This window comes from Rutidosis leptorrhynchoides, chromosome 1 (assembly GCF_046630445.1).
Source record: "Rutidosis leptorrhynchoides isolate AG116_Rl617_1_P2 chromosome 1, CSIRO_AGI_Rlap_v1, whole genome shotgun sequence".
Classification (NCBI taxonomy): Eukaryota; Viridiplantae; Streptophyta; class Magnoliopsida; order Asterales; family Asteraceae; genus Rutidosis; species Rutidosis leptorrhynchoides.
This window is the reverse complement of record NC_092333.1, coordinates 695,470,160-695,483,056: the sequence shown is the minus strand read 5'-3', so window position 1 is coordinate 695,483,056 and position 12,897 is coordinate 695,470,160. Positions and strand designations below refer to the sequence as shown.

The 12,897-nt window shown below is 36.3% G+C and overlaps 2 protein-coding genes across 2 annotated transcripts; both read left to right on the top strand.

Annotated features, from left to right (window-relative positions):
* Positions 1-9,504: 9,504 nt before the first annotated feature.
* Positions 9,505-10,000, top strand: LOC139852810 (uncharacterized mitochondrial protein AtMg00860-like). The gene is made up of 2 exons (XM_071842149.1): positions 9,505-9,709; positions 9,801-10,000. The coding sequence occupies exons 1-2, from the start codon at positions 9,505-9,507 to the stop codon at positions 9,998-10,000; spliced, it is 405 nt and encodes a 134-aa protein (XP_071698250.1).
* A 1,250-nt stretch (positions 10,001-11,250) lies between these two features.
* On the top strand, positions 11,251-11,727 carry LOC139852793 (uncharacterized). The gene has a single exon (XM_071842127.1). The coding sequence runs from the start codon at positions 11,251-11,253 to the stop codon at positions 11,725-11,727; it is 477 nt and encodes a 158-aa protein (XP_071698228.1).
* Positions 11,728-12,897: the final 1,170 nt, after the last annotated feature.

Below are 12,897 nucleotides of genomic sequence, written 5' to 3'. Positions count from 1 at the left end.
TAACTCCTTTTAGTACCTGCAGACTCAAATACAATACTAGACCCCTCGTTTAACTCAAAAACAATATCGCACCGACAAATTACAAATATCACAATTGTAGATAGACTATGGAAATGATTATTATTATAAATAAAGTAAAGAATAAACCTTTTCACACACAATTCCTTGCACAAGCCAGCATTTGAATCATTATATAACTCTCAACTATGTAGAGAAGATTAGCTAACAGATAGGAGTTAGCTGTCTTTATATCATCTGCAAATATTTTGTTGTTGATAAATCATGAGCACCGTTGTTTTTGAAATGCTGTTTATATGCTTCAAAAGTATTCATTCTACTTTGTCAGAAACCGAGTACAGTAAGTGATTAAAGGACCAATAAGAAATTGAAGACTTCAATAGTGTTTATGCTAATAGAAAACGATACCGGAAAAAGTAACAATCAACAACAACAGCAAGAAGAACGATCTAATTACTTCATGAACAACCGCCACTGAACTTTGTGATAACTGATAACAGATATAGAGTTTCATAAAAACCAACAGAAGCCTATTTTCTAAAATTTAAAGAACCTCTAAGATACCGGCCATTCTGATAGTCATTGTTATCGGAACCTGTCAAAGCAACACCAAACGGTCCGTTGCTGGTTTTAATATCTAAAAACGACTCAGTTTGGAACATTCAACAATAACAACAAAAAGACCTTACAATGGGTACACAACAAAACACGAACATCTAATGAGTTCAAACGGCACGGTTTGACATTAAATGCCGAAAGATTTGGGTATCAAATTAGCATTGAAATCACATTAACTAATTAAAATTTCATTTTTGACCAAAATATAAATTTGACATTGACATAATTATAAAATACAAAGATAAATTCAAAAACAGCAAAACCTTCTTGATGTGAATAAATGATAACGCAAAAGATTATTCATCAATTTCTGGTGAACAAGCTCTTCAAGGAACTGCAAGTATCCAAAGTCAATCCTTGAAAAGTACAAACAGTAAACGGAATACCATATTAGATCACAAAAACGTTAACTCAAAATTAATATCAAAGTGGTATAAAGATAAGTTCATATTAAGGAAAGTCATATGACAAATATGACAGCAAAACATAAAGCATTCGATCATCCACACCTGCACCCAATAATCCCTACAAGCAACTGCAAGACAAACTGTATTCAGAATACAGTAGTAGATCACAAAAATATTGACTCCGAATTTATATCAAAGTAGTATCGAGATAAATCTGTACCAAAGAAAACCGCAACGAGTTGAGCAGTCGAATCTGTTGAAACACGGATATTGATTATTCCATGTGAAATCATATATATGACGGTTGAACACAAAGCACTCGATCATCCACATAATAATCATCTTCATTTGGCATTCTCCAGGTGATACAGATTTAGGTCATATATTAGTCGAACATATTTAATGATAAAAATGATAACCAGTTGTCATTTCAGAAATAGCTCCCTTTAAAACCTGCAAACTCATATACGATAGTAGACTCGTTGAAATCAAAATCAAAATCAAAAATGATATTGAAACTACAAGTTAAAAATGTCACAAACACAGATAGAACATGGAAATGATTATTTATGATTAATAAAGTAAAAAATAAACCTAATTTCACACAATTTCATTAATCAACCCAGCATTTAAATTATTGCATCAACCGTCAACCATGTAGAGAGCATTCGCTGCAACAAATTTGAGCCGTCTTTCGTATATTTCGTATCTGTTGAAACACATATATTGATAGTTCCACGTGTAGTCATATCTTGATAGTAGAACATAAATCACTCGATGATCCGCATCTGAAATAAACATCATCGATTGGCATACTCCAGGTGATTCTGATAAAATAAATCCAACGTAAAGCTGCTACAAATTTAGTTCATATACTAGAATTGGGATGAACAAGGGAACATTTCAAGAGCTAGACAACACACACTGTCTCATTAGTCGAATGGATTTAGTGATACAAATGATAACCAGTTTTCATTTCAAAACCAACAAGAACAATAATACCTACAAATGCAATGACGAAAACTACAGAAGCAAATAGAGAACACGATTAGAATGTTCTGTGTATACAGAAACAAAACACAATATATGGCGACTTTTATCTATTTTATTTCTAAAGATCGGAAAAGATATTAATATTAAAAAAAAAACCCAAAAATTAGAACGTTAAACTTAACTGCTTTAAATATATTAATAACTTCTTTAAGTAATAGAAGTAATAGAACCCTAATTCGGTAAACAAAAGAAACAATATTTTTGTGTAAGAAAGAGAAGAAACCCTGGGTTAAAGTTGGTAAAAAGAAAAACAGATTGACCAAAGACACCACAACGAGTTTGAGCAGCCGTTTGTATCGATTGAGACACAAATAATGATTGTTCCATGTGAAATATATATGACGGTTGAATACAAAGCACTCGATCATGGACATATACAATAATCATCTTCATTTGGCATTCTCGGGTGATTGCTATAATATAAATACAACGTACCTTTTGAGTGAGATTTTGAGAAGAGTTGCTCTTTGGAGAGCACAGTACGATGAATTTAACCACATACATGTTTCTTATAAACAACCACACTAAACTTTGTGATAACATATATAGAGATATAGATTCAAAAAACCAACAGAACCCTAATTAAAGCAACACCAAAATGAGTCAGTACTTGGGGGCTTTAACATTTAAAAACGAGTCAGTTTGGATCAAGGTTGCAAAAAACGTGAGACGGGGTCGAGACGATCGGGTCCGAAAAAGGTCGAGACGTTCGAGACGGGGTCGAGACGGGGGTCGAGACGGACGTTGACCAAAGTTGACTTTTAAATATATAAGTATAAAAATGCATATATGTATACATATTTTAAAGCTAAAAACTTTAATTAATTAATTTGTGCCCATAATTGCTATCATCGTTAATTTAATACAAAAAATTCAAACTAAAATACGATATATTTTACCAATTTTGCCGATTTTCTTTTTTTTCTAATTTTTGACCGACTTTGACCCGATTTTTTCAACTTTGACCCGAATTTTGACCGTTGACTGTCATATTAGACGGTTTTCTTCAAGACGGGACGGACTAGTCACCAAAACGTCGAGACGGGCGTCGAGACGGCCCGAGACGGGGTGTTTTGCAACAGTGGTTTGGATCATTCTACACAAGTAACCTAGAAATGGTATTTTCTCTCTCCTAAAAGGGCGATCCGGCCACTGTTCACGTCGAATATTTAGTTTTTTCTTTTGATTTTTGCATCTCACCACCCCCGCCAATCGATTCAGACATACTCGAATTGCAAAACCTGAAATTTTCATTCAGTTCCGACCACCACTGCCATCCCACGCGCCACCTTGTTCCGCTGCCGGTATTCCACGCGCCGGCGCGTGAGCCTCTGTTCCACCGCCGTTCGCTGCAGTTTTCTTCCAGTTCGACTGTCTTGGATCTCCGACCAAAACCCTGGTGAGTATTGGTCTGATTTGTTGCTTTCAAATTTGAGTTATAGTTCGATCCTGCTATCTCTGCTATTGCTATCTGCTGTGTATCATGGTGTCCAAGAAGAAGAAAAAGTACCAAGATTTAACGGCGACTGCTACTAGGGTTTTGCGAAACCGATCGGTTAGTCGTGGAATAGCGGATGCGGCTTCTAAAAGTGGAGAAGTGTCTTCATCTAATTCTGATGGGGATCGTTCATCTCAGATTATGGATGATGTCGTACGTTCCAATCTGATGGGAGATGAAGTTGATCAGCCAAATAAGAACGAGGGAGATGTGCCAATTGATCAACCTGGGAAGGATAATCGTGATTCAGAGGGGATGATTCTGAAAACCTATAGTTCTAGAAAGAGGAAGGGTAAAGTGAACCAGCTGATTGATGTTGGGGATGGTCCGTCTAAAGAAAAGAAGAGTGCTCAATTTGTTCCTTATGCTGGTGATTCTTCTATTCCTGCTAATGAAAAAATACTCCTTGAAGTAATTAAAAAACGCAAGGGTAACAGGAAGAAAGATGGGTATGGTAAGAATTCTGCTGTAACTGATCATTCTATTGATGATATTGTAGCTAGTAACGATGATATTATTGCTAAATCTATTGGTGAAACAATTGATGTTGCTAAATCGACTGTTTCTGCTAGTCCTGTTGTATTCTTTAAGAGTTCAAAAGATGGTAGTTATAATGAGGTTGATGTAAACCTAGTGGCTGTTGCTGAGAATGCTGTTAAGTTATTTAAGAATGATGGTATTAGAGAGTCAATTGTTGTTCCTGATGATTTCTCCCAATTTACATTGGGTGGCAATGTAACTTTAATAAATACGCAGGATAATAATAGTGGTGATAAAGATAATGTTGTTTCTGGGATTAAATCTACAACAATGGAAGGGGTTGAGACTAGTGAAGGGCAAGGCAATACAAATACTAAATTCCCAAGAGCATGGGTAAATCCAAACATCACTTTTGCTGACTTCTTAAAACAAAACAAAGATGAAGAAGAATTAAAAATGGAGTTCATTCCTCCTGTTTTAATGTCTAATGGTCAAAAGAGAGTAGTTTTCTCCGCTGAGGAGGTTAAGAAGGGCGGTAGTGCATTTTCTCTTCAATTATATGGGTATTTTATTGGAACTTCTATGGATTATAGGGTTGTTAATGCCCATCTAAGGAGAATGTGGCGGAGGTATGACCTTAAAGAAATCGTCAAAACAGCTGCAGGATTTTATTTATGCAAATTTAATAATGAAAAGGGTATGAAGGAGGTTCTTGAGAGTGGTCCATGGTTAGTTAATAATGTTCCTTTTTTCGTGAATCAGTGGGAACCTGGGGTTTGGCTTGAAAAAATTGAACCTGAAAAAGTTCCAATTTGGATTTGCATTCACAATATACCCATTGAACTATGGAGTGGCAGAAGTATAGGTAAACTTGTTAGTGGTATTGGTAGGCCTATGTTGATGGACAAAGTTACTTCAGAGAGATGTTTAAGTAAAAGTGGAAGACTAGGTTTTGCTAGATCTTGACTGAAGTCAATGCAGCTGATGACCTTCCTAGCTTTGTCGAATTTTCCTATCCTGTGATTGGTTCTTTTCCAGCCAAAGTGGGTAAACTTGAGGTGACTTATCAATGGAAACCGCCTTTATGCACTCATTGCAAAGTGTTTGGCCACTCTTTTAATACTTGTAAAATTAGGCCTAAAACAGAAGATGAAGTATCTGCACAAGTGTTAAAAGACGCTTTGAAAATCAACAATGATGGTGAAACAGTTGATTTAAATAACCAGTGTGTTGAGGACGGCTCTAAAGTTGTTGGTAAGAAAGGAAGGGTATTTCATAAGTTGAATTTTGATAATAATAAAAGTCAATGGAAGTCAACAGAAGCAAAAGGTATCAAACAAAATGCAGTAAGAATAATTATGGTATTAAAGACAATATTGCTGTGGAGGAAACAAATTGGAATGTGGAGTCCCAGAAAAATCGAAATCATAATGTTTTAAGGAAAAGAGATAAAGGGAAGGGCATTGATGGTGAAGGTAATAATAAGACATATTCCAAAGATAGAATTGAAACAAACAATCCTTTTTATGTATTAGTAGATGATGAGGGTAATGGTGATTGATGTTAAGTTTGATAATACTGCTCCGAAATCAGGGTATACTACATCTTGTTAGTCTCTTACTTTATATCTAGTATAGGTCCTCGAGTTTCGCTCAAATTAGTGTTACTCATGTTGTAATCCTCGTTGTATCATTTCCTTATCAATAAAATTATCTTGCTTTTCAAAAAAAAAAAAAAAAAAAAAAAAAAAAACATATTACATTTAGGGATGGCAATGGATGTTCCATCCATGGACATCCACCCGATCCGATCCATTTGTAATGGATATGGATGATGTAAATGGACGATTAACGGATATGGATATGGATATGGATGATCTAAATATTTCATGGATCGGATATGGATGATAATTTACCATCCACGGATATATCCATAATCACCCGAAATACATCTATATATACATATATACGTACTAAAATATAGGCATATACATCTACATATCAATATACATATACATATAACCTAAGAATTCTTAAATTATTAACGAAAATAAGGGTTGTGATAGTCACAATTATTAAATTGTTACTAACAATATTACAAGTTACATATTTAAATTAGTTTAAACGTATATTTACTTATATTATAACGTAATTTGCTCAATTAAATTTTAATCGGCAATAAATTTCAATCAAAACATGTGTAACGACTCAAAAACATAAAGATTAAATATTTACATTTGTTATAATCTATACTAAATTGATAAAATCATCGTTAGATTAACATTTCATTTGATATCCAATGAATATCCATTAACCCGCTTAATCCATCGGATATGGATATGGACGGATGAACTATAATTAAATGGATATGGATATGGATATGGATGAGCAAAAATTAAATGGATATGGATGTGGATATGGCATCATCCGATCCATATCCGATCCATTGCCATCCCTAATTACATTAACTTGAGTATATAACATAACATGAATATCAAATGTGTTCAGACAGACACAGTTTGACATTAAATGTCTGAAAGGAAAGGTTTGGGTATCTAATTGGCATGAAAAAACACATCAACTTACTTAACTTTTTTTTACAGAACAATCTTTTCCAAAGAATTTTAAATATACAAAGATCAAGATTAGAGAACAAGATTAGGATGTTCTGTGTATACAAAAACTAAACACAATATATAGCGACTTTTATCTATTCTATTTCTAGAGATCTTAAAAGATATAAATATAAACAAACCCCAATAATCTGATACGAGTTCAAGTGTGCAAAGCACGTGCAGTCAGTCAATGGAGTTCAGTCAGCTGCACGTGCTCAATCAACCAAATAACAGAATTAGTTGTTAGAGTGTAGTGATGTTGTAACTGTAAGATTGTTAGCTGTTAAGTAGCGATTAGCGATATAATAGAAGACATCAAAATTCAGTTGTAAGTTTCTTCTTCCCCAATTAAATTGTAATAACCCTAAATCAATAAAATAGTCGATTACACTCCAAAGCTTGTTCTTAATTCGTGGGCTTTCAGGTTAATCGATAGTTAACTCCGATCATAGATCCAGGTTAACGTATCAAGTGGTATCAGAGCGGACGATTCTGCGAACAATTTCAGTCTTGAACCAAGAAAAATGGTGGCTTCAACACGTTCTAATGCCGGAGGAGACGACGGAATGCCGGAATCCGTCAAAGCAGCAATTGCAGACTTAACGAGAGTAATTTCAGAGATGAGTTCTCAGTTCAACAACCGATTGGAAGGAGTTGCGCATTCAGACAATCGTAAGATTGATGATGTGATTATTCAACAACAATATTTGTCTTCAGAGGTCAATAAATTCAAGAATGGTGAAACCAGGGGAACAACTCAGTTGACTCGATTGACAAAATTGGACTTTCCATGTTTTGAAGGAGAAGATGTTAAAGGATGGCTGTATCGTTGCAATCAATACTTTGCAGTCGATCACGTTGAAGATGAAGAAAAGATTAGAATTGTTTCAATACACTTGTTTAAAAAAGCTCTTGTATGGCATCAACAGTACATGAAAAAGCATGGTCCAGATGTTGAATGGACAGATTATGAGGAGGCAATCTTGAAACGATTCGGAACTAGCATTGAGGATCCATTGGGTGAAATCAAAAACTTAAGGCATACAGGATCACTCCAGGCCTACAATGATGAATTCGAGGTGCTCCTAAATATGGTAGACATAAGTGAGAAACAATCCATCAGTTGGCATCTAGCGGGTTTACAAAAGGAAATTGAAATGCCCGTTCGAATGTTTAAACCTAAATCGCTAGAAGATGCAATGAGTCTTGCAAGAATGCAAGAATGCAAGATGAGACGATTAATGTTTCAAGAAAAAGGTATTTACCACCACTTTTACCAACACCAAAGTCAACAACAAACTATTCTAAAATGAGAAGTGGGTATCCAATGACTAATACGACGAAGGTGACCAATAATTCTGCAAATACCAGCAACTAACTTGCCTTAACACCCTACAGTTCATCAACAAGAAATGGTGATCAAGTGCAAAACAGGAAAAGATTGTCTCAAAAGGAAATAGAGGAGAAAAGAGCCAAGGGTCAATGCTTCTATTGTGATCAACGATATGTTCCGGGTCACAAATGTCCGGGTCAACTTTATTCTTTAGAGGTACTGGCAAGGGAAGAAGATTATGAGCAGGAATCGGTGGTGGATTTGGAACCAAGTTTGGAACTTGAGGAGAACAATATGATTGAATCCACGGAATACGCACCTTACATATCGTTAAATGCTCTAACCGGGACTAACGCTTACCAAACGATGAGTGTCATGGGTCAAGTGAACAAACAAAACGTCCAAATCTTGATTGATTCAGGTAGCACCCACAACTTTTTGGATCAAGAAGTTGCTAAACGATTGGGATGCAAATTTGAAAATGTGCCACCAATGGCCGTATTTGTTCCTGGTGGTAACAACATGTTAAATGCATATGCGTGTGAACAAGTTAAGTGGTCCATTAATGGTGAAGAATTCTCGAGTGATGTCCTTGTATTGCCAATTGGAGGATGTGAGATGGTTTTAGGGATCCAGTGGTTGAAAACGCTTGGTGATATTGTATGGAACTTTGAAAAACTTCGAATGACATTCAAGTATGAAGGTAAAAGGGTAGAACTTCGTGGGAAAAAGTCTACTGCTCAGTGGGTCGATGGGAAAAAATACCAAGTTTGTGGACCAGCAGCAGGCCCAAATGAATGCAATGTTCGTTTGCGTATATCCAGCTCAATTATGGCAACTAGCAGGTCCAACAGAATCTGATCGTGCAGGTATACATAGTGTCCCTAAACTCAGTCAACTAATCAAGGAATTTGAAGATATTTTTGTTGTACCTTCTGGTTTACCACCTCAAAGAAACTTTGACCATCGTATACTATTAAGGGAGGGTACGCAACCAATTAACATACGCCCATATAGACACCCACCTTCACAAAAAGATGCGATCGAAACTATGGTTGCGGAGCTGTTGGAAACTGGGGTAACTCGACCGAGTCAAAGTCCCTTTTCTTCGCCCATTGTAATGGTAAAAAAAGAAGGATGGCATGTGGCGTATGTGTGTGGACTATAGGCAATTGAATAGTCACACAATTAAGGATCGTTGTCCAATTCCTATGATTGAGGAATTACTTGATGAGTTACACTGGTCAAAAGTGTTTTCTAAGTTAGATCTTCAATCCGGGTACCACCAAATTCGTATGTTTAAGACGACATAGCTAAAACCGCCTTTAGAACGCATGAGGGGCATTACGAGTTTTTGGTGATGCCATTTGGGCTAACTAATGCCCCATCCACGTTCCAAGCTTTGATGAACGACGTCTTAAAACTATTTTTGAGACGATTTACTCTCGTATTTTTCGATGATATTTTGGTATATAGTGCAAGTATGGATGAGCATGTGCAACACTTAAGATTGGTTTTGCAAGTTATCAGGCAAAATACTTCATATGCAAAGAAGTCGAAATGCACTTTTGGTACAGGAAGGGTAGAGTACCTTGGGCATGTGATTTCATCTGAGGGTGTCTCCACTGATCTGACTAAAATTGAGGCCATGGTCCAATGGCCCGAACCTAAAAATGTTAAGCAATTACGTGGGTTCCTTGGATTGACGGGATATTAATAGGCGTTTCATAAAGGGTTATGCCATTATTAGTCAACCTCTGACTAAATTGTTACGCAAAGATTCGTTTGATTGGAATGAAGAAGCTTCAAAAGCATTCCAAATTCTTAAACAACATGTGCAACAAGCTTCGGTATTGAGTCTTCCCGATTTTAATAAGGAGTTTATAGTTGAAATGGATGCTTCGGGGGTTGAAATTGGTGCCGTGTTACAACAAGACGGGCACCCTATTGCATTCATGATTATGGCTCTATCTTTATGACACCAAGCACTTTCTACTTATGAACGAGAATTTTTGGCTATATTGCAAGCCTTAGAGAAATGGAAGGGGTATTTGTTGGACCGACACTTCAAAATTCAGACGGATCATGTGAGTCTCAAATACTTATTGGAGCAACGTTTGACCACACCTATCCAAATGAAATGGTTGCAAAAACTTGTTAGGTTTGATTATGAAATAATCTACAAGAAAGGAAGCGAAAGTGGGGCTGCGGATGCTTTATCACGAGCTCATAACCATGCTGAATTATTTCATATGTACACCCTGCTGATGTTACAGAAAGAGTTCGTGTAAGTGTCTTGAATGACGCTGATTTACAGCATATAGTTAGTAAAATACAAGCTGGTGAAACAGTTAAACATTTTACATTGCAAAATGATCAGCTGTATCGGAAGGGAAAACTAGTGGTTGGATATGATACATTACTTCGTACAGACATTATAAAGGCGTTTCATGATGAACCAAATGGAGGCCATTCTGGGGTAACTTCAACACTACAAAAGATTTCAACTTGTTTTTATTGTAAGCGGCTACGGAAACAAGTCAAGCAATACGTAAGAGAATGCACTATTTGTCAAAAATGTAAGTCGGATTTGAGCAGCTACCCAGGTTTACTACAACCATTACCAATTCCGACCACTGTTTGGACTGAAATTTCGATGGATTTCATTGAGGGGCTTCCTACTTCGAATGGTAAAACAACCATTTTTGTTGTAGTTGATCGGTTGAGCAAGTATGGGCATTTTATACCGTTGACCCACCCATTCACTGCTATGAGTGTGGCTCAATGTTTTTTAGACAATGTTTATAAGTTGCACAGGTTACCCAAGGTTATTTTAAGTCACCGAGATCGAATTTTCATAAGTACGTTTTGGAAGGAACTTTTCAAACTGATGAAAGTAAACTTGCACCTTTCCACGGCGTATCACCCTCAAACCGACGGTCAAACCGAGGTGGTGAACAGTTGTTTAGAGTGTTACTTGCGGTGTATGTCTTGTGACAAGCCAAAAGATTGGGTTAAATGGATACCGTTGGCTGAATTTTGGTACAATACGAACTTCCATTCCGCAATCAATACAACCCCTTTCGAGGTTGTATATGGGCAACCACCACCACGTCCTATTGTGTCTACAGCAGGTGACAGCAGGGTGGAAGCTGTATATCGGTCATTGATAGCCCGGGAGAACGCAATTGCAGTTTTAAAGTTCCACCTTAAGCGTGCTCAAGATTGAATGAAAAATTTGGCAGATTCGAGATGCACTGATCGAACACTTACAGTGGGCAGTTGGGCATATGTCAAACTTCAGCCTCATCGACAAGTGACTTTACGTGCAGGGAAATACAACAAATTATCTCCGAAATATTATGGTCCATTTCAAGTTTGTGAACGAGTTGGACAAGTAGCATACAAACTGGTGCTACCAGAAATGGCACAAATACATCCTGTTTTTCACATCTCTCAGTTGAGAGAGCATAAGGGGCCAACACCAGTTACAAGGGGTTCCATCCCTCGGTTAAATGACAGTGGGTTAATTGAACCTGCACCTTTGAAAATTTTGGAACGAAAGCTGAAGAAGTTACATAATAGGTCTGCAGTTTATGGTTTGGTACAATGGCAAATTGGTAACTTGGAGGATGTCACTTGGGAATCTTTGGATGAATTGATGATTCGATTTCCAGATTTTGATGTTTTCGCTACCCATTCTTGAGGGCAAGAATGCTCTTAAGGAGGAAGGATTGATACGAGTTCAAGTGTGCAAAGCACGTGCAGTCAGTCAATGGAGTTCAGTCAGCTGCACGTGTTCAATCAACCAAATAACAGAATTAGTTGTTAGAGTGTAGTGATGTTGTAACTGTAAAATTGTTAGCTGTTAAGTAGCGATTAGCGATATAATAGAAGACATCAAAATTCAGTTGTAAGTTTCTTCTTCCCCAATTCAATTGTAATAACCCTAAATCAATAAAATAGTCGATTACACTCCAAAGCTTGTTCTTAATTCGTGGGCTTTCGGGTTAATCGATAGTTAACTCCGATCATAGATCCAGGTTAACGTATCAAAATCAGAACGTTAAACCTAACTGCTTTAAAAATCTCAATAACAGCTTCATCAAATATTAATAGAAGTAACAGAACCCTAATTCCATAAACAAAAAGAAAAATCTTTTTGTGTAAGAAAGAAAGAAAGAAAGAAAGAAAGAAAGAAGAGAAACCATAGATTAAAGCTGGTAAAAAAATTGACCTTTGTGATCTCTTTTATACTCTGCATCCAGTAATGAATTCCATGTGCAACCATACCTATTCAGTATGAACAACCAATATAATATATGCTATTGGAGTTTCATAAAGACCAATGAACAATCTTTAACAAAGAAAGACAAAAGAAATAAAGAAAGTATAATCCAAATCATTTTGTCAGTGGATATAAAGTTTCATAAAAACAACGGAACCCTAATTCGGATTAATAAACCATCATTGAGAAAGAAAGAGAGAAGAAAGAAAGAGAAAAACAAAAAAGAAATAAAGAAGCGAGAATGAAGAAAAATCTAACCTTTGAGACATAAGAGCAATCGGATTCATCAACGGTTTATTAGGGTTTATTTTGGTGTAAGAAAAACAGATCAAATGAAATAGTGAATTTGGGGGTTTGATTTTGAGTGTGCAGGTGTGCATATCGATCTCTATATATAGGTATGTATGTATGGGTTGGTGGATGAATGTCGGTTCCTGCTTATTCCATTCCCGTATATACTAATTGGCGAACGTTGTTTTATTGTCGTTTGTATTATTCCATTACAAAATACTTTATTTATTATTTTTTTTTGAACGCCGATTTTTTTGGCGATCATTTATTTCAACGACCCTCATCATTTGCACGTAT